The 23990-nt window shown below is 33.5% G+C and overlaps 3 protein-coding genes across 3 annotated transcripts; all 3 read right to left on the bottom strand.

Moving 5' to 3' along the window:
- Nucleotides 1-7881: 7881 nt before the first annotated feature.
- Nucleotides 7882-8882, bottom strand: LOC126660569 (uncharacterized). The gene is made up of 2 exons (XM_050354134.1): nt 8853-8882; nt 7882-8652 (listed from the first exon to the last, which is right to left on the bottom strand). The coding sequence occupies exons 1-2, from the start codon at nt 8880-8882 to the stop codon at nt 7882-7884; spliced, it is 801 nt and encodes a 266-aa protein (XP_050210091.1).
- A 7125-nt stretch (nt 8883-16007) lies between these two features.
- LOC126660990 (basic form of pathogenesis-related protein 1-like) lies at nt 16008-16729 on the bottom strand. The gene has a single exon (XM_050354725.2). The coding sequence runs from the start codon at nt 16687-16689 to the stop codon at nt 16174-16176; it is 516 nt and encodes a 171-aa protein (XP_050210682.1). The 5' UTR covers nt 16690-16729; the 3' UTR covers nt 16008-16173.
- A 6109-nt stretch (nt 16730-22838) lies between these two features.
- Nucleotides 22839-23342, bottom strand: LOC126661222 (pathogenesis-related protein 1-like). Its single transcript, XM_050355039.2, has one exon. It carries the CDS (start codon nt 23334-23336, stop codon nt 22839-22841), a length of 498 nt encoding a protein of 165 aa, XP_050210996.1. The 5' UTR covers nt 23337-23342.
- Between the last annotated feature and the right edge of the window lie 648 nt (nt 23343-23990).

Genomic DNA, 23990 nt, shown 5'->3' with positions numbered 1-23990 from the left:
TAGAGAAGGTATTGAGGTTGACAGGGCAAAGACAGAGGTGATTGAGAAGCTACCACCTCCAGTCACAATGAAGGGAGTCCGTGCCTTTCTCGGGCACGCAGGTTTTTATCGCAGATTCATCAAGGACTTTTCTTCCATAGCGCGTCCTTTGACTACCTTACTTGTCAAGGACGCGCCCTTTTTGTTTACTGATGCCTGTTTAGCTTCTTTTCTCAGGTTAAAGGAAGCACTGGTCACTGCCCCAGTCATCTCTAGTCCGGATTGGGATCTGCCCTTTGAGATCATGTGCGACGCGAGCGATCAGGCGTTGGGAAGCATTCTGGGGCAGAGGAAGGACAAGAAGCTACATGTCATCTATTATGCGAGTCGCACTTTAACAGGAGCTCAGCTGAACTACACTACCACGGAGAAGGAAATGCTAGCTGTAGTGTTTTCACTAGATAAATTTAGGCAGTATCTACTTGGCTCAAAGGTTATCATTTATACTGATCATGCTGCGCTGCGATACCTTTTTGCCAAGCAAGATGCAAAGCCTAGGTTGATTCGGTGGGTCTTGCTCCTGCAAGAGTTTGATCTGGAGATCAGAGACAAGAAGGGCACGGAGAACGTGGTAGCAGACCACTTGTCGCGGTTAGAGGTTCCCGAGCCAGTAATAGAAGGCGAAGTCATAAATGAGCGGTTTCCTGATGAGGCACTTATGCTCATTAAGGAGACGATGAATCCATGGTATGCAGACTTCGCCAACTATCTCTCAGCGGACATTATGCCTCCTGACATGAGCAATCACCAGCGCAAGAAATTCCTCTCTGATGTTAAGCGCTATCTGTGGGATGAGCCATATCTATTCCGAGTTTGTGCAGATGAGATGATCCGGAGGTGTGTCGCAGAGGAAGAAATGTTGGCTATTATGACTCAGTGTCATTCTTCAGATTATGGGGGTCACTATGCTTCGGGAAGGACAGCAGCACGGGTACTAAAAAGTGGCTTTTACTGGCCTACATTGTATAGAGATGTGAGAGACTTCGTGCAACACTGTGACAGATGCCAGCGGACAGGCAATATTTCTAGGCGCGATGAGATGCCTCTCTCTTCCATTCAGGAGGTGGAGATTTTTGACGTCTGGGGTATCGACTTCATGGGACCATTCCCTATGTCTTGTGGCAACCTTTACATCTTGGTTTGTGTCGACTATGTGTCGAAATGGGTGGAAGCAGCTGCTTTACCTACTAATGATGGAAAGGTAGTCATAGCGTTCTTGAAGAAGTTGATAAATCGATTTGGTGTACCACGGGCGATCATCAGTGATGGGGGTTCACATTTCTGCAATCGGCACTTTACCGCACTGATGAAGAAATACAACGTTTATCATAGAGTGGCAACCCCATATCACCCCCAGACAAGTGGACAGGTCGAGGTGTCCAACAGAGAGTTGAAGCGCATCCTTGAAAAGACGGTCAATGGTTCTCGTAAGGACTGGTCTCAGAAGTTGGGTGATGCGCTATGGGCATATCGAACGGCATTTAAAACGCCAACCGGTATGTCCCCTTACAGACTGGTCTATGGAAAGGCATGTCATTTGCCTCTGGAGCTTGAGCATCGCGCATACTGGGCTATTAAGGAGCTTAACTTTGACTCCAGGCTTTCGAAGCAAAAGCGCCTTCTGCAGCTAAACGAGCTTGATGAGTTTCGCTTGTCAGCATATGAGAATGCGAAGTTATACAAGGAAAAGACCAAGAAATGGCACGATGCTCATATTGTGCCAAAGAAGTTTACAGAAGGCAGTCATGTGCTACTGTATAATTCTCGGCTGCGTCTATTTCCTGGTAAACTGAAGTCGAGATGGAGCGGACCTTTCAAAGTGCGACACGTAGCTGAGCATGGTGCAATTGAGCTAGAAAACGCAAGCGGAGAGATTTTCAAAGTCAATGGTCAGCGGTGCAAACCGTACTTAGGCCCATTGACGGATGAAGGACGAGAGTGCTACACTCTCGATGCTCCAAACTGAGTGAGTATCACACGGTCAACGCTAGTGACCATAAACAAGCGGTATTTGGATTACATTCCAAATCATTTACATTTCTTGCATGTTAGTTTAATTTTATGCCGTAGTTAATTTTCATTTTTTAATTCAGATTGATCCCGGTAGTGGTGTTTCGTGCTGTGCAGGTATGGTAGGAATTTCAGAAATGCTGCAGAAAAGCCATAGTGTGCGAACGCACACTATGTGACCCGTTCGCACACTATAATTTGGCAGTGTGCGAACGCACACTTCTGAACCCGTTCGCACACTGCCAATTATATGGGGTGCCACATCAGCTTTGGAGTTCAATTAAACGGGGCTCTCATGTTTATCAGTCCTAAAAAGAGAAAAATTGAACACAGAACAAAACCCTAACTGCCGAACAACCACCACCGTTCAAGCCCACCACCACCGTTCAAGCTCACCACCACCATTATCTACCATCGCCCACCCCTCACTGTCACCACAGCCGAAATCATCAACGCCTTTCTCCACTATCGCCGGCGTTTCTCTCCACACCGCCACAACCACCACAGCTGCTGACCACCGCTGCTGCCGAACAACCACCACCGCATCTGGACACCACCTCCATCAACATCTCAGCTCCAAACAACAAGGGTTAGGGCAGAATTTCATCCAAAGCAGTAAGTCCACTTCTTTGTTCATCGTTACTCCATTACGTCAATTCAGATAGCAACTATGCCTAGGGTTCAGATAGGTAGTCCATCTAGGGCAGCGGATTCGTCGAGTGACGAGGATGAACGGGTGAATTTGAAAGATAATTATGGTTGTCCTTTTGACATTTGGTCTGAGGAAGAGGGTGAGTTGTATCAGTGCGTGGCGAAACGAAAGATTATTCCGGCTAGGGCATTTGATTTTGAGGTGTTAGATTCTCTCGGGTTAGATGACGCGATCAGGGACCATCTCGATCGTTGGGGATTAGACACTGTCGCAGATTTCAGTCATGACTTTATTCCTGAGATTGCAGTGGAGTTCTTCACTACAGTGCATCAACCAGAACCAGGAGTAGGGTCTCTGTCATTTCGACTCAAGGGTCAGGAGTATTCCCTCACTGTGGCCGAGATTAAGCGCCTATTTGAGACACAGAGAAGGGGTTTGCGTGAGATACCAGCTCAGTTTGATGAAGATGCCATCTGGGCAGACCTGAGTGGTCAGAAGAAGTTCAATACAAGAACCGCGAAGACTAAAGCGATCAAGGATCCAGCTATTTATCTTATGCACAAGTGGTATGCTGAGACTGTTTGCGGGCGTTTGGAATCAAACAAAGTGGTTAGGGGTGATCTTTTTGTGCTGAACAGCTTACTTCATCCTGAGGCACCTGCGATAGACATGGGATCTCGCATTTTCTCGATGTTGCTTGATATGAATAGCAGGAAAGGGAAAGAACGGTGTTTGGGAATGGGTAACATCGTCAGAGCCATTGCTATTGAAGTTGAAGCATATACAGAGGACGAGTGCAAGGCGCTCGATAAAATCGAACCTGTATGGTTCAGCAAGAAGCATTTGAAGGCCACAGCATTGCTTGACAAGAACGGCAAGCTTCAGGAGGTAGATGAGAGAGGTACGGCGACAGTGCGACGTCTGGGGTTAGCGCACAGACAGGCTTATGATCATCCTGGAGCTGCCAGAGATCAGACCATTCGAGAGGAGGAGTTGGAGGCACGGGCTACTGGGGTACCTCGCGAGGTACCGGTACAGCCACAGAGTGATACCGAATGGCGACTGCAGATGGAGCACAGACAGCGTGAGGTGGAGTCCAGAGTGAGAAGAATGCATGAAGAGCAGCGCGAGCATTTCCGCATGCAGAGGGTACATATGCGTGCCACGCACCCGGAGGGCGACTATCCATCGCCAGCCTACTCACCACCACCACCGGAGGACATCTAGAGTTTTTCCTTTTATCCCTTTCACTTTATTTTCCGCTTTTCATGCTTTATCTATTTTTGATGCATTGGGGACAATGCATGTTTTAGTGTGAGGGAGGGGAGAAAACTCTTGCTTTTTCTTTATGTTTATGTTTTCATTGTTTTAGGATTTCCCTTGTTTTTGTTATGTTTATGTATTGATATGGTGAACCCGTGGGGTGTATGTTTGTTATTTTGATAGTACAGACATGTTCAGGCTTACTTTGCGTTTTGTCCTTGTTATTATTGCTGCAGTAATGTCATGTCAGAATTTTTGAAATAATTGTGTTGCTTTTCTCCCTTTGCAATGAGTTGGTTAATTGTGTTTTTGTTGTTAAACAATGGAATGTGAAAAAAAAAACTTTTAAATAACAAAGCCTTTAGCTAACATGACTTAGCAGGACTGGGATGAAATTTTGTATTCTGAAAAGCTCGATTTTCTTTTAATCATTGCAAATTTTGGCATGAAAATCTTGATAGGAACAATATTCTGAAAAAACAAAAATTTTGAGCAATTTGAACAAGTTTGTATATGTAACAAATCACCTAGTGTTGACCCCAATTTGTGAGAGATTTTGAGCCATATCGAGCATATTATTTTTTATGTCTCATTTGTTGTGGTGTGAGTCAATGCATGTTAATTCTCTAGAATTTGCCATGTGTCCGTAGTAAAATTGCATGATTGGTTGAATAAATTGAAAATGATAAATGGCATGTAGGAATACCCATTTCTTTAGACCACTTGAAATAGCCTACCCAATTATCCTAGATAACCCAAGTTGAGCCTTAGCCTTATTTTTGATACACCTAATTTTACACATTTACCTTTTCTCATTTACCTCTTTCTACCCATTGACTTGACAAATTGAATAAGTGTTAAAGGAACTAGTGTGAGGATGGTAAACACCCTAAGCTTGTGTTTGTAGTTGATTATCTCTTGTACTAAATATGCAGTATGCCTCGAAAAAGTTCAGGAAAAGAAAGCAAGAAAAAGAAAAAAAAGAAAGCGAATGAAAAAAAAAGAAAAAAAAAAGAAAAAAAAAGTAGAAAAATCGAGCTTAAAAGAAAAAAAGAAAAAGAAAAATAATTGTGAACTTAAGGCATGAAAAGTAAAGAAAAAGAGATTAAAAGTTTGTTCGAGCTTGAAACTTTAAATGTTTGTTCCTTGTGACATTTGTTAAGTTTGTCAAGTCACATTACCCATGTTGTTTATCCGTATCACACCTTAACCTAATCCCCGTTACAACCCATGAAAAGTCCATTTTGATTCTTTTTATTTGATTTAATTGGTAGTGGAATTGTGGACTATTGGCAAACTTATGGTAGAATTGCATGTCTAGGCATGAGAGTTTCAGTGATTACCCTTAAACACTTGTGTGCGAGAGAATGCCTAGTGAGGAGTACTTGGTGATTTTACTATACAAATTTGGGATGTTGCTCAATTGCTTGAAGTTTCTTGACCATTGTTTTTGTCTTTTGTGGACTGTCAGTTTGACCAATGTGATTTTGAAACCGTGTTTGAAGGAATTCATCAAAGTAATCTCGGTGCGGGTAAATCATGTGTAGAAATTGTCTTGGTTATTTGATGATTTTTTTCACATTGTTGTTGCTTGGTTCAAAAACATATCTTGATTGGTTCATTGTTGAGGGAGGATTAACACACTTTGATTTCTTTAATTCTGACAACTGATGACATTTGACACTGTAGCATGATTCTGTATTTGCTTGAGGACAAGCAAAAGGTAAGTGTGAGGATGTTTGATGGGAGTAGAAATACCCCTATTTATAGGTTGTTTTCGGAGTCATTATTTGCATTTTAGTTGTCGTTTTTTAAGTTATTAGTGGCTTATTATCATTTTGAGTGTTTCAGGAGAAAAATGCAAATATGGCGACTTTTGGAGCGTTTTTGGTGTTTTCTAGAAGTTCCGGGGTCAAAGAGTGCGAACAAGCGATATGCGGAATCGAAGAATGTCATTTTGGGGCCAAGTGAGGAGCAACCCGCTCGCACACTTGATGACAAACCAGTGTGCGAGCTAAATGGAGGATACAGGAGCTAATTTGAAGATTGGAAGAAAATGAAGAAATGGCCAAGTCAGGAGGTGTGCGTTCGTACACCTCCCTACCCGTTCGCACACTTACCCGCTCGCACACTCAGTGTTGAAGTGGTGTGCGAGCAAAGCAAGAGGAGGCAGTAGCAAATCAAAGAAATTGGCATTTTGGCCAAGTGAAGGAGTGTGCGATCGCACACTCTTATACCCGATCGCACACTCTTATACCCGATCGCACACTCACTTCAACTGTGCGACTCAACTGACAAAAATACCCCCGAATGAGTTCTAAAAGCCGTGAAACACGAGGGTACTTCTGGGTTTTCACTTATTTCGACCTAATATCAGTTTTTAGTTTCGGGAGCCGTATAAATACTAGTTTGTAACATGGAACAAGGGTTCGCTTAATTTTTGATTAAACATAAACCCTAGATTAGAGTTTTTCTTATCAGTCGATTATTGAATTCATCGTTTCTTCATTATTCTGTTATCGATTATCATTAGTTTATTGTCGAACAAGGTACGATTATTATCAATTTCATATTCAGTATTTTATGTCAATCTTAGTATGAATTCTTTAATGATTATTTTTAGTATTTTTATTATTATGTGTAGTTAAACCCATCGTTGGGGATTATTAATCAAATTATGTCTGTTTAGTTAAATCGGAATTATGGGTTTTTGTTCTTGATATGTTCTTAATTATTGTACTTAATGCCTAGCCTGAATTGATCACTTAGTCTTTGCCAATTGTTCTAATTTTAGCTCGAGAGAGTAAAATTGGAATAGACCAACATAGTTAAGAACGTAGGAGTTAATTGTGCGAGAGTGAATTAACAAATACGTGTTCTTAGGATTCACTTCATAATCATTCAATTAATCAGTAATTAGGTTAATCATTGTGCGAGAGTGAGTAATTAACCTATTATCCATTAGTTTTATGTTTTTGCCTGCAATTGCTCGAGAGAGAATTTTAGGTGCTTCCGATTAGTCCGAACCATATCAGAACAATATAATTCATAACCCAAATTAAATAAACAGCATAACAAAGATTAATAATCCCTGCTTTTCTCATTATTGTTAAAACACCGTTTGAATTACAGCTTTAGTTACTTTAAATTACAATTGTCAATATCTGTCTTTTAATTACAAAACAAACAATATTTGTCTTTTCGGCTATTCAAATCGAGTCTTTCAACTGGTTGTCTTTAGAACTTTCCTTGTGGGTACGATATCCGGACTTCACAGTCTGTATTACAAGTTGGCATACGTACGCTTGCGTATTTTTACCAACAATATTTCATTTTTCTTTCCAACAAATGTATACATATTACATAAGGTAAATTCATGAAATTAAAAAATTTATTTCAACTAATTTACAGTCATTCCTTTTACATATGATAAAATAATTTTTCTTTTTAGAGAAAATAAAATTATAGTTAAAATTTTCTTTAATAATTTAAACTGTTGTGCTGATTGATTATAATTTTTATGTTTATATTATCATTTAGACCCTCATTTTTTTTATAATTAAAGAGGAGGGAGTAAAACTCGAACACAAAACCTCTTACTAATATGTCTATGGCTATTACCATTGTACTAGAAGAGCACTGGCAATTTAGACTCTCAATTGAAGTCACTGAGTCACCAGCATGGCGATAATCAAGTTTCTCTAATGTCTAATGAAAATAACTATAACTTGATTAATTAATTTATTTTTCAGAACCCAAATATGAAAAATTCAAATCTCTATAGTTCATCTTAGTGATTGAGATTCCCTCATATTATTTGAACTTGAGGGGTTATATTTTTTTTTTTTAGATAAATGATGGATTAAAATAGGCACAACCACAAGGTGTGGGAGGCAAAAGATCCAAAAATAGATCAATCAAGGGACTACAAAATTATCCAAACATCTAAAAACATTGTTTCCCGAATATGGAAAATGCGGATGAAAAGCGATAAAAAACTGAACCGCCTTACAAATACAAGAATAAGCTAGAGACTCATATGAAACCTCCAAATCGTTGAACACTCTATCATTGCGAGCTTTCCAGAGACCCCAAATACCGAAAAACCAAACTAGACGCCAAAGATCCTTATGAGAAGAATTCGATAAAGAAGTCCATAAGTCGAAGAAGAGATCAATTGAAGGCGGAGGAACCCAGACAATATCACATTTATTCAAAATAAGGCACCAAAATTTCCAAGCAAAAGAACAATGGCAAATAATATGAATACTCGTTTCCTCCCAACCGCAAGCTGAACAACCAATTTGATTTCGACTCAAAATACCTCTAGAAACTAAAGAAGCATTAGAGAAAATTCTGTTTCGAACAACTAACCAAGTGAAAAACTGAATTCTTGGAGGAAGTCTCCATTTCCATATTGAAGTGAAGGATAGATTTCCTCTCAAATGAATAATCTGAGAAGCACTGTGCTGCTGAATTAACAAAGAAATGTCCCTGGCCTTGAAATTATTAAGTTTACCCAACCAATAGAAATCATCCTTGCTATCACAATTCCTCTCCAACTCGGCAATTTCCTTAAATAAAAGATCAAGCTGCTCTTTTTCACCCACTCTAAGCCGACGTCTCCAGCTCAAAGAGGACCGCCTTCCATGATTTAATGACCTGTCATTGCTCTCACTGCTCTCTATCTGATGCAGAAAATTCCGAACCGAGGCTGTTTTAAGCCTAGATAAGGAAAAGAGCCTACTAAAACGAGTAGCAAGACAAGAATCTCCCAACCAAAAATCCAACCAAAAGCTAACCGAATCACCACTCCCCAATTTTACTGAAATACTTTGGTTAAATAACACCCAAATTTGAGAGTTAGAGATACAATATTTATGAATACCTTTCCAAAGATGCGATAAAAGCTTGACATTGCACGATTCCAAATCATGCCAGGACTGGATAGAACAGCTATTAATAATCACAAAAAACCATAGAGAGCTATTATCCGTTCGAAGCTTCCAAAGCCATTTACAGAGAAGATTATTACTGAGATTGTGGTTGATGGGATCACTTATGTTACTCCACTATTTCATAAGTAATTTGAATTATTTTCAATCAAATACAAATAATTCAAATTACTTTTCAATCATCCCACCTAATTATTAGAACTCGTTATATTTTCAATTCAATTATTCAAAATATTATAATTTCATTCTCATTGAGTTAATTTTTTCAATGTATTTTATAGAATTATATAATAATTATTTTAAACATCATTAGTTTTATAAAAAAACAAGTTAAATAGCACATCGTTTGACTCATTAAATAATTATAAATAGTCAAACTGAACAATTCAATGGTAAAACAAGGTCTGAAAAGATACCTTGATAATATATTTCACTATCTTTTAATTACAACTAATTGTCTATATATACACGAAGTAAAACTTGCTATCTAAAAAAGAAAGAAAATATCTACGCTAGCTCAGCTATACAGCAGTACAAGAAAAAGGAATAAAAGTGTCAGGGACCGTTGTAACAGAATTGAGGAGGAAAAACATCTAGATGCTTCTAGATGAACTGCTGAGCTGTATAATTCTACACAAACGACATATCGTTTGTTTTATTTTGAAAATAATTAATCAACAAAACATTGATCCTCCTGAAACAGAATTTTGGTTACGCCACTATTTCATGCATCAGCAAGTGATAGGAGTAGAAATACTCCTATATTCTATGTGTTTTATATGTCATATATGTGCATTTGACGTTGGTTTTGAGCTTATTTGTACTCATTTTTGTGTATGAGCATTTCAGGTATAATGCGGGAGTTTTTCATGATATTCAAGCCATTTGAAAGCCATTTGGATCATAATTGAAGTTTTGAGAAAAGTTGTGCGAAAATCCGATGAAAATAGGCGCCGAGAGCACAAGTTTCCACTTGTGAAATTGACCCCTCTTCATTGATTGAAGATTTTGGAATACTTAGAGACTTCAATCGACTTTATGTTCTTCTAAAGAAATAAAGTAGACATCCTAAGCTTTCCATAGAATCAAGAATCGACTCATTTCGACGTTTTTACACCGAGTTATGACCTTTTGAAGTTGACAGTTGTGCAGCAGAAAAAGTGCACGAACGTGTAACCTAAAGTGCACGAACGTGTACTTTGGCCGAAGGGAAATTGAAGGCGAAACTGAAGAAAAAAGTGAAAAATTGGCTAAGTGTTAGAGTGCACGAACGTGTACTTATGGAGCACGAACGTGCACCCCCAGAATTAACAAAATGTGCACGAACGTGCACCAAAGTGCACGAACGTGAATTTGAGGTTCCTGCGACCTATTTTTGACAAAAATGCCCCGAAACATTGCCAAACACCACCAAACTCGAGGGCACTTATGGGTTTTCACTTAAACTCGGCCTAAAGATATTCTCTGAGCCAAAAGACATATAAATACCGCATTAAGACATTGAAGGAAGGTTCGCTTAATTCGCCACATTAGCCATTAATTTTACATTAGTTTAGTTTAACTTTTGATTACCGTTCATCGTTTTAGCTTGTATTCTGGATTTTCTTCATCATTGTTTTGGGATTATTGTCGATTAAGGTACGATAACTATTGAGAGATTAATTATTATTGTTTCTTATTCAGCCATGAATTCTTATTATATTGTTGTTGAACTTTCTTTGAATATGTGTAGCTAAACCCTTCACTGGGGATTATTAATGGGATTTATGTCTGTTTAAACGAATTGGAATTGTGGGTTGTTGTTATTACTATGTTTTAATTATTGTTCTTAACGCCTGAATTTATTTGGCCAATGTATTCATTGTCCTGTGTTTTGGTTTTAGCTCGAGAGAGTAAAACTGGGATAGACCAACATAATTAAGAACGTAGGAGTTAATTGCGCGAGAGTGAATTGACGAGTACGTGTTCTTAGGGTTTACTTCATAAACATTAATTGATTAGTAATTTAGGTTAATCATTGTGAGAGAGTGAGTAATTAGCCTGTTACTAGTTTGTTGTCTGTTTTTTCCTGCAATTGCTTGAGAGAGAATTTTAGGTGCTTACGTTTAGCCTGAACCTTAGTAGAACAACCAAATCCATATTCCAATCCGATTAAACAGCATAATGAAAGTTAATAATCCATGTTCTTCCCATTATTGTTAAAACCTTATTTTTGTTACAGCTTTAGTTAATTTTATCCATAATTGTTATTTCAGTTTACTTAGTTTAATAACAACATTCAAATATATTTTTGGCAATTCGAATCGAGTTTCCTAACTGGTTGTCTTTAGAAGCTTTCTCTGTGGGTACGATATTCGGACTTCGCAGTCTGTATTACAAGTTGGCATACGTACGCTTGCGTATTTTCACCAACAGCAAGAAATAAAAATAAATTAATTATGGAAGTTATAGTGTTTTTTATATTTTAAATTTAATTACCAAACTTTAAAATATTACAAATTGGCTATAATTTTAGTGACTCCGACTGTTTTTTTTAAATAGGTTAATTTATACTTACAAGATTTTTGGTTTGCCCTTCAATTTTCTCTTATTTTCACACAAACTAAACAAACATGAGATAATTTGGAATTTTTTAAGTGAAAGAAGTTTAAATCGATTAATGGTTTCACACTTCAATTATTTACTTCAAGTGGGGGGCATAAAAATAGCATTGTACCATTAAAGATCCATGTCAATAAAGAATTGATAAACATATCATATATCCATGAAAATTTGTAGCCGTCACCATATATTCAATACCATTTTTTTAATTCTAATCATCATTGAACTTTCGAGTTTTTTCATTTCAGACACTAAACTATTTTTTTTTCATTTTATCACTGAACTTTCATTTTTTTCATTTTGGTATTTCATACTAAAAATACTTAGGTTGCAGCCGGAAATTGACATGTGACTACCGGATTCTATAAGTTTACTTTGAAAATTTATCACATATATAATTTCACTTTGAAAATAACTTTTTAAATCAAATAATGCATATATGGCAAGTTTTCATATTAAAAAAAATTAATTCCGGCTACCACCTAAGCATTTTTGGTTGGAAGATACTAAAATGAAAAAAAAATGAAAATTTAGTGATTAAAATAAAAAAAATAGTTTTATGACTGAAATGAAAAAATTCGAAAATTCAGTATCTTCAGAATCATTTACCCCATTATTATGTGATTATTACTTGTTTTGGAAAATATTCATGAAAAATAAGTTGTCACGTGCTGATAGAGACACATAAAGTGGGTATTGGAGTTCTTTTTTATGAGCAATTTCTAAATAAATTCAGTCCGCCTATATTATTTAAAAACCGAGCCAATTATATTATAATATATATTATTAAAATAATAACAATATTATAATTAATGAATGTGTATAGAGTTTAATAATTATATTATAAGATTTTTATTATTTTAATAGCGTATTATAATGTAATTTATTCGGTACACAAACAATGCAATAGACTGACTATTTCTTTTTTCATTTATCAAAAACAATTTGGCCTTTTCATTGCAATTTAATTAGATCGTAGATTGAAGCCGCCACTGCGTATGTCACCCGCATGACTGATAAGTTTCTTTTATGTGTAGTGTACAAGTTGAGTAATTTATTGAGTTTTCTATAGAAACCTCAAATTTCTTAGAGCTAAAATCCCTAATCCACGTAATAAAAAGTAAATTTTCTTGCATGGTCAAGAAATAAAAAGAAATCAAGTTGTGGAATTACAAAATAATAATTATAAACTCTTATAAAATAAAATAAATAATTTTCTAGATTTATATAATATTTTCTTCAATTATATACTAATTATCATAGACATAAATTCAAAGATTGATTTAAATATAATTAATATAAATTATAAAGTTATTAGACTAGAGTAATCTTTTTGTATTCATAAATGGCCTAATGTCTTAATTTGTTTTTGACTTTTTAGCCTTTTTTCAATCCTATTTTAACGTTGAAATTTATTTTATTTTGCATTTTATCGTTTTAATTGTATTCCAATTTTTTAATTTTTGTCAATTTTTTTATTTAAATGATGAAATCATTCAATTACCTAAGTTTAAAGATAAAATTAAATTCATTTTCATTCAAAAAATTACAAACAACTTCTTTATTTTTAAAAACTAACTAAAAATCATAATCAAATTAAAACTAATTTAAATTTTTAATTATTTAATTAAATCTAAATAAATTTTAAACACATACAATTAATATATCTTATACATGGAGAACGTTTTTAAATTTTTGTCAAATAAAAAATACGTCAATTTAATATTTCAGGGTACAATTGAAAAGATAAAATGCGAAATAGAATAAAATTGATTAGTTTTCAACGTCGGCTTAGAATTGAAAAATGGTTAAAAGACCGGAATTTTTTTAAGGCATTAGGGCTTGATAAATCCACAATAATTTTGAATTTATAATTTCATTCTTCCTCAGTGATATCTTTCTTATTTATTTTGTTCCCGTCACCCTTAATGTGCATTGACATTTTTTAACTTATAAAAATAATATTCATATAAGATAATTAATTAGAAAAAAGTATATCATTTTCTCTTTAAAAAAAATAATTACAATATTATCAACCTTTTCTAATTTAAGTTTTATACTAATCCATACTTTTATGGTTTGCTTTCCTCCAAATTTTATATTCATCTCTTCCCATTTTCATCTCTTCCATATTTTTATGAATCGGCAAAAAGCTCATATTAGCGCCTTAAGATCAAATCAAAAAAATTTATAAGATCCTAAGGTGGAAGCGGATTCACTTTAGTCTCAGAGGTTGTCCAAAATGGTTCATATTGAACCGGACGCTGACTCCGTCGATTTTTTCTGTTATGGCACATATAAAAAATTTCAAAAACATCTTTAATATTTAAAATACTTACCGTTTTTATATTTATAATTCTTTTAACCATTTTCACCCTCTTCTACATTTAAATATCAATAATTAAACTAATATTTAAAATTAAAATGTTTATTAAAATAATCGAAAATCCATTAAAAAATTCAAAACCTAATTAAACAAATCAAAATTCAATTAAACAAATCAAAATTCAATGAACCAATCGAAATTCAATTAAACATCATAATACAAAATTAATTTAAAAATTTAATTAAATTAGAACTCAATTTATCTTAACCTTTATTTTTATTCCAATATGACAATAATAAAAACATTCGTTCCGCTACCGTCTACCGTTGCCTTTTTCCCGGACACCGACAAAGGAGCACCTTAATGGAGGAGACGACCAGCTCGTCTCCCCGAGCTATACATTAAATTGATCCGTTTTTGCAATTTTAGTTCTCTAGAGTAGATTCCTGCATATTTCGGGCATCCCTCGTCAGCTATACATTCAATCCTCGGTTTGGGGTTCAATTAAAAACACTTATCGCAGCTTGAGATCAGAGATTGTTCGGGATGATGAAGACATTTGCGTTTGGACTCTGATTGAGAATGGAAGCCTTTTTTATAGAAATAAAATATTTTTGGTTTTTCATAATTCACTAGCATCTCTATTATGTAATTTATATATAATACATATACATATTCAATGATGGAACTAGTGATTTACTTGGGGGCAAATTTAATCTGATTTTAATTTTTTAGGCTAAACGACATGTTATTTAGTCTACAAAAAATTAAAAACCATTTGGTCCTTTGAAAATTTAAAAGTATAAAAATCAATAGCAATAATTTTTTATTTATATATTTAATTCATTTATTAATTATCAACTCAATAATAATTTATTAAGTATAAATTCATTAATAAATTCAATAATATACAAAAATAAATAAATTAATTATTCTAAATTTAGACTATCCAATCACAAGAAATTAATTTACGAATCATGAATAAATAATTTTAAACTAATAATTAAAATATTAAAAATAACTATTACAATAACCATGACAACAATAATAAAAATGCTTATTTGTTGTAGTTTATCAAACTCATCACTCACCATTAGTAAATTAATATTAATTATCTTTGATATGTAATTTAAGATAATTATAATACAATTTCATAAGATATATTTAATAATGAAAACAAAAATAAACGGCCTTACTTAACTTGAGGATAAAATTATAATTTTTAAGACAATTTAGCAGAGAAGATAATAGATTTTAAAATTTAATGAAATAGATTAAAATTTTTAGTTCGATTTTAGAAGTTTTACGCGTCAAGACAAGGGGCTGGTTGTTTTGACTACACTTGTCTAGGCCAAAACGATGTTGTTTTGACGAACACAAACATGACATCGTTTTGACTTAAACTGGAACGACGTTGGTTTGGCACCAACGTTTTTCAAAAAAAAAGAGTGACAACTATGTCGATTTGCTCCTAAAATATGAAATATTTTGTTTCCATCAATTAAAGGCAGTCGGTTTTAAACGCTCGTTTTTGTAGTTTCATTTTGAGTTATTCTACTATTAAACAGTCATATTATTTGTGTAGTTTTTGAAATATTTTGTTTTGTTTCGCTCTTTTAACATGTATGAATTATGAGCGACGAGAAAAAAATTGAAACGCCTTTGTTATGAAAGAAATAAAAGATATTTTTTTTAGATAAAGACTGAGATGTATGAATAAAAATAATCGTTTTATGTTCTTGTAAATAAAATATTTATTAATTATTCAACATTGATGTAAATTGGATGTTTAAGAAATATTGATTTGATTATGTGTACCGTAAAAATTCAAAGTTTTCATATAAATTATATAATTTGATTTATAAATTTTTTAAATTTTGATTCCTCAATTTTGACATCATAACACCCGAATTAAAAATAAAAAAAATCCTATGGATCGATCAATGTTTTTTGGTAATAACATATTTATGTTTATTGGTCTTAAACTTATGGTTCGGTTTTAATTTATATGTGCCGTAAACCATTCGGTTTTACTTATTTCACTATCGAACCGAATAATACCGAATGTGCATGGCTTCTTGTAATAGATGAAGCAAAGTATGTTAAGCAAGTCTTGTAAATATATGATCAGTAACACCAAACTAAATGCAAAAAAAATGTAAAAAAAAAAAACTTTTATTAATGTGCATTTATAAATAACAAAGACACAATACATATTATTAATTAATTCTTCTTAATCTTTCCATAATCCTCCAATTAAAACTTGAGAATTTCTATATTGAAACCTCAATATTTTAATGGCTTATTCATATATAGACAATACAAAACTAAATATCAGCCGATTGATCATTATTATAAGGTCTCTCTCCAATAAAGTTGCCGGGAGGATCATAGTTACAAGTGATGAAAGTTCCAGCACCATTTGTGCATTTCACCCTAGCGCACCCTAGTCGAACCGAATTACGCCAAACCACTTGAGTGTAATGACCGCACTGCTCGCCCGGTGCACAAGAGTTCGCGTTATAGTTATAGAAAGCCTTTTCATCAACCCACAGCTTCACGGCGGCAGTGCCTAGAAGGTCGGGGCGTCCCCATGCTATATTCTCACCGTATGGCCCGCTGGAATGTTCAAGTGCGCAGTCATTGATGCGTTGATTCGCATAATTTCGAGCATATGCAGCGAGGTTGTTGTCCCATGACATCGCTGGGAGTCCGGCACCTACGGCTCTACGAGCTGCATTATGGGCGTTGAGGAAGTCCTGTGGTGTGTTTTGGCCAGTTGAGGGAAGGATTAGGGCTAAGTTGATGAGAGAAAAAAGAGCTAATAAAATCTTGGATAGCATTTTTTTTGTCTTTTGATGGAAAGTTTATGGCAGTGTGTGAAATTTCTTGGCATGTTTGATTGTTATTTATATGCAAAATTTGTCATTTAATTAATAAGAGGATGGATTACAATTAACACGTACTATTAAATCTCCCACAAATAAAAAAATTACAATTAAAATTCAAAAGTTAACTGTTTTGTATGGATTAATATTTAATATTCACATTTGGAGTTTATTAAGTGAAAAAAATAAATAAGAAATTCAAATTGATAAACTGTTTATTCACACTTGAATTATATATACTTCAACTAGGTAGCAGAAAAGTAGCATTATACAATCTCATGACGTTCATGTTAATAAAATATTGATAAACGTTAATTAACTGTCAATTAAAATTTGCAGCCGGATTTAAAAAAAATCGCAGCCGCCAGTGGGCCGCCACCACATTTTTAATACCAATATTATGTGATTATTTATTGTTTTTTGAGAAATTTTTAGTTAAACTGAGTCTACCATGTTATTCGTAAACTAACCTATCGTATTATAACACGTCAATAAAATAATGGCACTATCATAGGTATTTGCTACTTTTTACACATTTAAATAATAATATTATAATAGTGCCACTATTTTAATAATATGTTATAATGTGATAGATTTAATCTGCAGATAACATGATTAACTGAAATTACCTTGATTTAGCATGTGGTGATGAAGACATATGAAGTGCGAGAGATTTTCAAGAGATAAATTATATCAGAAAATATGTAACTGAAGATAGTTATTATATAATTCTATAAAATAAATTAATTTATTTAAAAAAATAAAAAAGTATAGATAAGAAAATAGATCTAAACAATTATAAGATCGTCACATGATATTCTCTCATGAAAACAGATATCATTTTTCATAATATGTGACCTTGTATATGTTTAATATTAAATAATATAATTACCTGATGTAATAATGGTAATAAATTAATTAAATTAAGCAAAATAAATTTATTAATCCACAATTTTAACATTTTTATCAAATATACTATAATTTTTAAATCATGTTATATAATTTGATCCATCATCTTTTAAATAATTACTATTTTTATCCACAACTTATTTGGAGCCGACATGACACAAAATTGTATACACCACATAAGATAAATTTTATACATACAGACAAATAATATTATCAGTTCAAAATGAGATATAAATATATTTGGCAATGATGAAAAAAATGATGAATCAAACTGGTAAAATTTAAATATTATGGTATATTAGATAAAAATTAAAACTATGAGTGGATAAGTTTATTTTGTCATTTTAGGGCTCAGATTGTCTAATAAGTTCATAATACTTGTGATGACTTGTATTAGATCAGTGCATTATTCCATTATGGTGAATGGGGAGTCAATTGGTTTCTTTGCAGGAGGGAGACATGTTCATGGACTGGGTATCTAGGCCTGTCCGTCTAGGTCCGTCCTTTTAGGGCCCGAGCAGGAGTCCGAAAAAAGCCGATTTTTTATGGGCAGGCTCGGACTTCTAATATTTTAAAAAACAACATAAGCCCGCCTAAGCCCGGCCCGAACCCGTAAAAATAATACATTAGAACCGGGTTTGGATAATATATTTAAAGGTCGAACCGGACTTGGGCGGGCTTGGGCTTACCTTAAAAAAATCAAGCCCGTCTAAACCCAGCCTGAGCCCGGCCCGTGAACAAGTCTAGCAGGAGGTAGAGGGTTAAGACAAGGGGATCCCCTTTCCCTATTACTTTTTGTATTTTGCATAGAGTATTTTATAAGGACAATGTGTAGGGACACTGCTGATGGGAATGGTTTTAGGTACCATAAGGGGTTTAAGAATATCAAGTTGTCCCAACTATTTTTTGCTGATGACTTATTTTAATTCCGTAGTAGTGATATCCAGTCTGTCACCATTACTAAAAAAAGGCCTTACTTTTTTTGTTAACTGTTCAAGTCTCATTCCTAATAAAACTAAAAGTTCAGTTTTCTTCAATGGGACTAATAGTTATACTAGGAATCAGAGTATTAGCATCTTAGAGTTTTAGGAAGGTGTTTTATCCATTAAATATTTAGGCATCCCCTTAATCTCCTCCAACTTGTCTAAAGACTATTGTGATAGTCTTATTAACAGGATCACTACTAGAATTAATCAATGGGCCAGTAAGTACTTATCCTATGCAGGCATCTTCAAATGATTAATTATGTGCTTCTTAGTATGCACATTTACTGGAGTGCTGTGTTCAAACTTCTTGCTTCTGTTGTTAATGGTGTTGAAGCATCGTGTAGAAGATTTTTAGGCATGGTTGTGACACTAGCAAAAAAGGGGCCCTAGTCTGCTAGTTTAAAGTCTGTGAGGGAAAAGGTTCTGGGGGGCTAGAAGTTAAAGCTATTAAAACTTGGAATATAGCTGCTCTAGCTATAAATATTTAGGGGCTAGTCAATTTAAAGCCAACTCTCTGGACCAAATGGGTAATTGCAAACAAGCTGAAAAAGCTGAGTTTTTGGGGCTTAACCAAACCCTATGATAGCTCCTGGAGCTGGAGAAACCTCTTCAACGTAAGACAGTATATTAAGCCTTTTTTGACTACAAATTAGGCAATGGTAAACTTTTCTCCTTTTGGTATGACCCTTGGATGGAGGGTAAGAGTATGGTTGAAAGATTTCCTGACATTAGTATGGTTGAGAGATTTCCTGACATTAATGTTAGGGATGCCGATGTGCATAAAAATGCTTGTGTGAATGATCTTTGGAGAAATAACCGATGGTCCCTCCATGGCTCGGATTGGTTGGGACTATATTAGAGAATATTACAAAGTCAATACTGACTGTGTTGATAAGATATCCTGGAATGCTCAAACAAATGGTAAATTTACTATTAAGAGTTTGAGGAAGAAGTTGAGTCCTGATGGTAGAAGAGTCCCCTGATGTCCTATTGTTTGGTATACAGGCAATATTCGAAGGCATTCCTTCATTACTTGGCTGGCTATAAACAACAGACTGAATACTAAGGACAACATGTTGTCCTGGAATGTGATAACTAATAATACTTGTGCTATGTGCAACCAGTGTTCAGAAAGTGTAGATCATTTGTTCTTCATATGCCCTTTCTCCCATGATATTTGGAGTAAAGTGTTGACTGAAATTGGCTATGACAGGGAGCCTATGAATTAGAGAAGGAAAGTCAGCTATTTTTTCAGGAAATGCACTGGTAGATCTATAAGAGCTAAAACCAGAAGATTGTTCTTCAATGCTGTTGTGTATCATGTCTGGTGCGCCAGAAATGAGACTGTCTTCTATCATAAGAGTCTTAATCATTCAAGTAATGTATGAATAGACACACGACCTATAGATGTTATAATAGCGATCAGATTTTCAGGAAGATTAAGATAGATGTGAATTGTAGAATGTATAACAATGTGTATGCCTAGCAGGTTTGTTCCTTGCAAAGAGTAGGCTTTGGTGTTTGCTTGTTTCCCTACTGTAATGCAGGTTGGTGTATCTGGCTTGTCCAGAATGTATTTTTGCCTGTTTTTAGGCTTTATCAATTCATTGCCTTTTTAGTGGGTGTTTGGTTCAGCTTTTGGGTGGAGTTTTTAGCTTTTACTTTTTAAAAAACTCCTCTAAAGTGTTTGGTGAGAATTTTCTAAAAGCTTTTTGGAGTTTTGTGAACCTCCAACAGCTGCTTTTTGAAAAGCTCCATTTTAGAGCTTTTTGCCAACAACTGATAGCTTTTTCAATATTTTTAGTTAGTTAGACAAAATTACCCCTATCAGAATATATTGTTTTAATATATATATATATATATATATATATATATAGTTATTTAAATTATATTAAAATACTCTAATCATTTTTAAATTATCTAATATTTTTTGTTTATATTAATAAAAGTATAATTTAATTATTTTTTAAAATAAATCATAAATTTATCAAAAAGAATATTTAAATAAGTTTAAACTAAACGTTCCTTCTTATAAAAAAATAATTTTTAATATTTTTATTGAATATTATATAATATAATATATTTATAAATTAATAAATAAAAATAAAAATTATGCCCTTTACGGTCATTTTATATATAAACAGCAACAGCTAATCAAATCTCACCAAACACGTATGGTCTATCAGCTACCAGCCAACAGCTGACAGCTATCAGCAACAGCTATCAGCTAAAAGAAACAACTGAACCAAACAGGCCCTTAGTGATTGACAAAAAAAAAGTTTATTTTGCCATTTAATTATGATGTACCATTCAAACAAAATATATTTATTTTATTTCAAATTTATTGTAAATTTTATAAATTTATATTAGACATTGTTATTATATTATTTGAAATTTAAATGGCTATAAATATTATTTTTGTACATTAATTTGTAAGAAGCTATATGAATATATAAAAAAAAATCACAAGAACCAATGAGCTATATCTAAAATGGTATAAACGCTAGGCAGCAAACTGTTAGGTCGTGGTTCGATTCCTCCCACAAGCGCTCTCTCTCCCCAAAAAAAAACTCACAAGAAATATGAATTCACTGGTAAATTGCAAATATGGAAACAATTTAAACACTAGTAAATTGCAAATATGAATATGAATACACTAGATATTTATATCATATATGGAACAAATTATTATAAGAACCTCATAATTATCATAATTGATACTTTAATTTTTTTATTTGAAAATCAAAAAATATAATTTTTTATATTATGTCCATTTTTAGTATTAGTAGACCGAGTCAATGAATCTATATGATCCCCATTTTCTTTTCAACGTTTTTATCTCACTTTATTTTTGTCAACGATTTCGTTTCTCATGTTTGAAAATTAATTTACCCCTAAATCCTTTAACTTTATCGACTAACGCTAAAAATTGACGGTGGGACTAAACTGTTGACATATACAAAAATGACCATATTATTTGATTTTTAAGCATGAGAACATAAAGTATAAATTATGATAAATGAGAGGCTTCATAGCAATTTACTCTGACTTTTTTCCATATCGAAAATAGAGTCTTCTGCTAGATAACTATTGATAAAAATACTTAATAAATTATTTCCAAATTGATATACTATTATAATACTTCTCATTTATATTATTTAACTTTTCTTCATAATATAATAATTGGCTCCCTTTTACTATATTTTTTATATTCGAAGGATCTGTATTTGTATACACCATGTATATACAAAATCCGAATATAAGAGAGATTTTTGCTTACTTTTTTAGCGCATAATTACACACCCGCACACAGTGGAGAATATAATCGTTTTATACACCAGTCACGAACAATTCATGTAAATGTTAGTATTATAGTTAGACGAAAATTCATTGTCTAAAGATTAATTTTGTATTCACTCTTAAAAAATGTACGTCAAATTTTTTAAAACTAATCAATTTTCAAGTTTTCAATAAAAAATTTACAAACCGCTTTTGACCACTCGGCCACTCTCCCCGTACAAAGATTATGCTTTGGGAATATTTTGAGATGCTCACGATTAAATATAGTACATATGAGGCGGCTTTAGGGAAGATATGGTACTAATAATTAGTTTGTTTTATATCGTTTTCATTAGAATAGTGGATGTGCCGACAACGACCAATCATACAACAACACGTGGTTGGATATTATAAATTTACAATATCCACGTCAGTATTTTTTTTTTAACTCGGTATACTAATTTGACGAAAAATAAAACTTGATTATTAACATTGTCAAATTTTAAAATTTATGTTGTAGTTACAAATCAGGATAAAATTGGTATTTTAATTTGCAATTAACCCTAATTCATATTTGTATCCATATTGTTTCAAGATAAAACAATGTGATCCCTCAATTTCATAATGTAAATAACAAAAGTGTTCTATTAGAATTTTAAGATTTTACAAGATAAAGAACAATACAGTAATATGGTCCACATCTATATCTCTTTATTTATCCTTTTCTAACATTTTAGCCCCTTTTAAAAAAAAATCAACAATTTGGTCCTCCATTTTCTCTTTGACCGTGAATATTAACGAATTTTCATTTACATACACTCTAATTGCTAGCGGGATTTAAATTTAAAAACCGCATCATTTGATCCCAAAAAAATATTAATTTATTTTCACACCATATAACCTTTTCAATAAACCAAAACATAGAATATTTTAGTAGGGTTTCTGGCCAATGATATTACCAGGAGGATAATAGTTACAAGTAATAAAAGTTCCTGTTCCATTATTACAAATAACCTTAGCACATCCTATAGAAACTGAGTCACGCCAAATTATTTGAGTATAATGCCCACATTGCTCACCATCAACGCAAGAATTCGAATTGTAGTCATAAAACGGCTTCTCATCGACCCACATTTTAACCGCCTCAATCCCGGAAAGCTCGCCACCTCCCCATGCAATATTTTCGCCGTAAGGTCCACCCGAGTGGACGAGATTGCAATCGTCGATACGTTGATTAGCATAATCTCGTGCATAATCTGCTACCGACTCGTTCCAACTCACATTTTTAAGTCCGACTCCTACGAGGGCTACTCGTGCTTCGTTATGGGAATTTATGTAGTCTTGGTCAGTGTCTTGAGCGCTTGAGAGAAGGAGTGAAGCTATGGTAATTATGCAAAAGGGGGATAGTGATATTTTAGGTAGTATCATTTTTAGGGCTTGATTTGTAAATAAGAATAGTAATATATTGGGTTTTGGATGCTTAAGATTGAAATGTCAATTTTGTATTTATAGGCATCCGGTACTTGGGGTTTAAAGAGAGGACTTCATTGCTAATTGAGTCATATTAAAGGGTATTGCAGAAATCGAACCAAATTAAATAATCAAAATAAACTAGATGATTAAAACAAATCGATTGGTTTAGCTAAAAATGATTTTTGATTTAAACATGTTTTATAAGTTTAAAAATTTAAGTTTTGTTTTTGTAAAAATCCAATTGGATCGTAAAAATTAACCAAACCAACCAGTTTGCTTTGATATGTTAATATTGTATATAAATCAATTTAGTTCGATTAACAAATTCAGCTTGATTTGAGCTGAATGTACTCCCTAGTTAGATATAGAGGTGTGCATGGTCGATTCAGTAGTAAGATATTAAAACCGATTAATTTTTGAATCAAATACAAGAATTATTTTTTAAAAGGCTTAATTACTTAAAAAACCTCCACCTTGTAATATTTTTTCGTTTATACCATGACCTAGGAAAAAGTTCATTTGTACCCTTTTTTTGATTTTTTGTTTTCAACTCTACCCTAAAGCACTAAATTGAACTTTTTTTAATCTAAAAAAAGTTTAAAATAATCC

This window comes from Mercurialis annua, linkage group LG8, assembly GCF_937616625.2.
Source record: "Mercurialis annua linkage group LG8, ddMerAnnu1.2, whole genome shotgun sequence".
Taxonomy (NCBI): Eukaryota; Viridiplantae; Streptophyta; class Magnoliopsida; order Malpighiales; family Euphorbiaceae; genus Mercurialis; species Mercurialis annua.
This window is presented reverse-complemented; position numbering and strand designations above follow the sequence as displayed.